This window comes from Chrysochloris asiatica, unplaced genomic scaffold (assembly GCF_000296735.1).
Source record: "Chrysochloris asiatica unplaced genomic scaffold, ChrAsi1.0 scaffold00038, whole genome shotgun sequence".
Taxonomy (NCBI): Eukaryota; Metazoa; Chordata; class Mammalia; order Afrosoricida; family Chrysochloridae; genus Chrysochloris; species Chrysochloris asiatica.
In genome coordinates this window covers 2,023,644-2,027,972 of record NW_006408556.1, presented here as the reverse complement: position 1 = coordinate 2,027,972, position 4,329 = coordinate 2,023,644, and the positions used below count along the sequence as shown (strand labels likewise).

Below are 4,329 nucleotides of genomic sequence, written 5' to 3'. Positions count from 1 at the left end.
CTACAAGGCCATTGCCAGTGGTCAGGAAGGGCCCGCACCCACCTGATGTTCAATATCTGGCAAGTGAGAATAACATAGGGGCAGGGCGGCTGGTCCCCCAAAGTAGGGGCAGGGGCTGGGGTCTACTCCATGAACAAACAAGGCCCTTTCCTGGGTACACAAGCCATCACACAAGGATCTCCAAGCACAGAAAGGGAGGCGAATGATCTGTCTCCCCATTCGTCTTTCACCTTTAACTAATTCATCAAGTCGACGCCACGAGTGTGGCGCTGTGGGTTAATGCAGCAGACTGCAAAGCGTTTGAACTGCAAGGTCGGCGGTTCAAGCTCACAAGATGCTCCTCGGAAACCCTATACAGGGTCGCTATGGGTTGGAAAGGAGCTCTGGTAGCGTAGTGGTTACGAATCGGGCTGCTAACCTCTGGGTCATCAGTTGGAAACTACCAGCTGTTCCGCGGGAGAAAGAAGAGGCTTTCTGCTCCGGTAAAGATTTACAGCCTTGGAAACCCTATACAGGGTCGCTATGAGTCGGAACCGACTCCACCGCACATAAAGCCATGGGTTGGAACCGACTGGACGACACTTCACAACAACAACCACGTGTCAGTAATCACTCTATAAGCCTGGGAAATCGGCGATAAACACCGCGTTGTGTACCAGACACGGCAAAGGGCGGAGCAAGAAATGAAAAAAAAAAAGAATCCTCTCCGACCTCCCCAAGGTGGCGGATCCTAATGACCAACTAGGACCTCCTCATCATGGCGGGCCAGTTGCGCAGACTTCGACCTTCTCAAAATGGCGGACAGTACGACCTTCCCATCATGGCGCTGGGCCCCGCCCGCTCCACCGTGGCAGCCGGCAGGAGCAGTTCCGGGTGCGGTGCGCGCCAGGGGCGGGCGGGGGGCGGCGTCCGGGCCATGGCTGGCCTGTCGGACCTGGAGCTGCGGCGGGAGCTGCAGGCCTTGGGCTTCCAGCCAGGACCCATCACCGACACCACCCGAGACGTATACCGCAACAAGCTGCGCCGTCTGCGGGGCGAGGCCCGGCAGCGAAGCGAAGAGCGGCTGCGGGAGGAGGCCCGGCCACGGGGCGAGGAGCGGCTGCGGGAGGAGGCCTGGCTGCGCGAGGAGGCGCCGCTGCGCGCCCGGCCCGCTGCGTCCTCTCCACGGGTGGAGCCCTGGATCTCCCAGCCGGCCTCGGGCTCAGTCTACGCCACCTCTGGGGCCTATGGCGATTTGGGGGCCTCCACGGCTTCCTCTTGGCCTGGGAGCCGCGGCCTTGCCTACTCCGCCCGCTCCGCGCAGCTCAGGCGCCGCACCTCGACCCGGGGCAGCTCCGAGGACGACGACGATGCCCGGCTACCTAACAGGGCCGCTCCGGGTCCAGGCCTCGGGGTCCGTCGCTGGTGGTCCGCGTCCCCGACTCCCGCGAGGCCGTCCTCCTCCCTCTTCGGCCCCGACCCGCGCCCGGGCCTGCGGACGACGCGAGCGGTTCCTACGACGAAGTCCCGGCCCGAGGTGGGGCGACGGCTGGAGCGCTGCCTGTCTCGACTCCTGCTCTGGGCCAGCCTGGGGCTGCTGCTCGTTTTCCTGGGCATCCTCTGGGTGAAGATGGGCAAACCCTCGGCACCGCAGGAGGCGGAGGACAACAGTACGTCCCGGGCCGGCGCAGGGGAGGGTCCGGGGGACGCCTGTGCCTGACCGAACCACTACCTCCCGAACCTCCCAGCGCCAGATCACCTGCTCCTCTCCCCTGCCAGCTGTCTCTGGCCATGATGACACCTCCTCACCTCCTGACTTTAGCTATCCTTCCTCCAGCTGTGGGAGTAGAGGGCCAAGGTTCCTGCTTCTGCAGTAATTTCGTGCTCTTTTGCCCCTACTCTGGATTTCTGTCCTAACTCTCCCTTCTGGGAACATTCTTTTTTTTGTGGTCACTTTTACTTAACCTCTGGTTTTCCCTCGTGCAGAGAAAGCCACACCTCCTCTGACAGGTACACACACACCCATCCCTTTTTAGGTCTTAATTCCCATTTTGATCTCTTGCTCACTCACACATTAGTGCCCCACATGAAGGTACTCCAGATTTTACTGCTTACAGATGAAATCTTGTGGGCGTCCAGCTTTGCAGCACCAAAAAGGCCACTCACTCAACTTCTTTGGAACCACAGGGGCCCTCATTTGTCAAAATGAGATCATGCTGGCTCTGCACAGAAGACCAGCGAAATAACCTTGTAAAGAGCTTAAACTAACATGAATGGGAGGTGTTACCATTGCTTGCAGCACTATTATGTTGTTGATGTTAAGTGCTGTTGAGTCTGCTCCTACCCATAGGGATCCTGTATAAGAGTAGCTGGTGAACTTGAACTGCCTACTTTTCGGTTCAAACCGACTTTGCAGTCCAACGCATTAACCTGCAGCGCCACACCCGGACTCCAGCAGTATTATGTTGTTGTTGTTATGTGCTGTGGAGTCGGTTCCGACTCATAGCGACCACCCTGAATAGGGTTTCCTAAATCTACAGGAGCAGAAAGCTTCCTCTTCCTTTTGCGGAACAGCTGGTAGTTTAGAGCTGCTGGCCATGAGATTAGCAGCCCCGATTTGTAACCACTACAAATCACTACGCTACCAGAGCTCCTTTCAGCCCTATTATGTGTTTAAAGGGAACTGTTATCCAAGGACATCCCTGGCCTTGCTTCAGTCCACATTTAGTTACATAATTGTTGTTGTTACGTGCCGTCGAGTCGGTTCCGACCCATAGCGACCCTGTACAGGGTTTCCGAGGGTGTAAATCTTTACAGGAATAGAAAGTCTCATCTTTCTCCCGCGGAGCGGCTGGTAGTTTTGAACCGCTGACCTTAAGGTTCGCAGCCCGATTCGTAACCACTACGCTACCAGAGCTCCTTAGTTACATAATTAGACGTGCTAAAAGCCGTGCACTAGCTACCTGGTGTCTCCTGTTTGGTTGAGGATTTATGTGGTTTTTTTTCCTTAAAGGTGAAATTTACCTCTTTGTTAATTCTGGCCTCTAACAGAAAACAACAGTGTATCCTTAATGAATTTAAGTATAGAGTGTTACTGTAGTTCACCAACTTTTAATATCCTTTATAAAATATGACAATTCATTGATTAATACTGACTTTTAGCAGTCTTTGTGTGGCGCTACAGGATAATACAGTGGTCGGTAAGGTCAGTGTGAACCCCAAGATCGGCCATTCAAACCCTATACAGAGTTGCTATGGGCCGTTCAAACCCTATACAGAGTTTTTATGGGTCAGAATCGACTCAGTAGCACTTAACAACAACAACATTCCCAGTCTTAAGCCAAGACCACATCTTTCCAGACTAATAGGAACAGCCAAAATACAGAAAAGAGTTAACATTTAGGTAATGCAGCAGATGGATATTTGGGTATATGAACAAGTAGGTGGGGACCAGGGTCACAGATTTGTGCAAACATCCAGATCATTGTCAATGCAGAGCAGTTTATCAACCATGTAACTCATTTACCAACCTGCTACTGAAAATAAGCAGACCCAGAAATGTCATAGTATGTTGAGCACGAGAATTATCACAGTTGTATTCACTTTGAGATACTTAAAGCCAACAGCTCTTGGATATTTACTGGGATTCTCTCAGGGTTCCCTTCCTATGATTATACTAATCCCTGTAACATATATTTTTGCAGTTTACAAAACTGTCAAGGGTATTATCTTGTTTGAACCTAACTCCTGGGGTTAATCAAGGAAAGCTTGATTGGCCCCATTTTACAGATGAAGAAACAGAAGTTCAGAGTAGTTGAGTGAATTGCCAAAGATCCCATGACTAATAATTTTCAACTGAGATCAGGACTCAGATTTCAAATTCTTAATCCGGAATTGGAAAGCTTTTACATTTTGCTGCCTGCATTTTTTTGTTAAGTTTTAGTTATTTTGTTGCTATTGAAAATATGCACAGCAAAACATAAACCAATTTAAGAGTTCCGATGTATCCCATTTTGGAGTCCTGGTGTGTCACTGTGAGGTAATGCGCTAGACTGCAAAGTCGGTTTCTCACCAGCTGCTCCTCAGAAACCGTATACAGAGTCGCTATGGGTCGGAACTAACTCGACAACACTTAGCAGCACCAACATGTCCCATTTAGTGACACTGATTATATTCTGTAAGGTGTGCCACCACTTTTACCCTTTCTGAGTTGTTCCTCCCTTGTTTACATAAGCCCACCACACCCTAAGGTTCCTATCTAATCTTTCCAGTTGGTCCCATATAGATGTTGTTGTTAAGTGCCGTCGAGTCGGTTCCGACCCATAGCTACCCTGTACAGGGTTTCTGAGG

General features: G+C 51.7%; 1 protein-coding gene across 1 annotated transcript in view; it reads left to right on the top strand.

Moving 5' to 3' along the window:
• The first annotated feature begins 916 nt into the window (after positions 1 to 916).
• Positions 917 to 4,329, top strand: part of LEMD2 (LEM domain containing 2) — a 25,456-nt gene continuing 22,043 nt past the window's right edge. The window contains exon 1 of the mRNA XM_006860370.1: positions 917 to 1,649. Within this exon, the coding sequence (XP_006860432.1) occupies positions 917 to 1,649 (733 nt within the window). The remainder of the gene's footprint in view (positions 1,650 to 4,329) is intronic.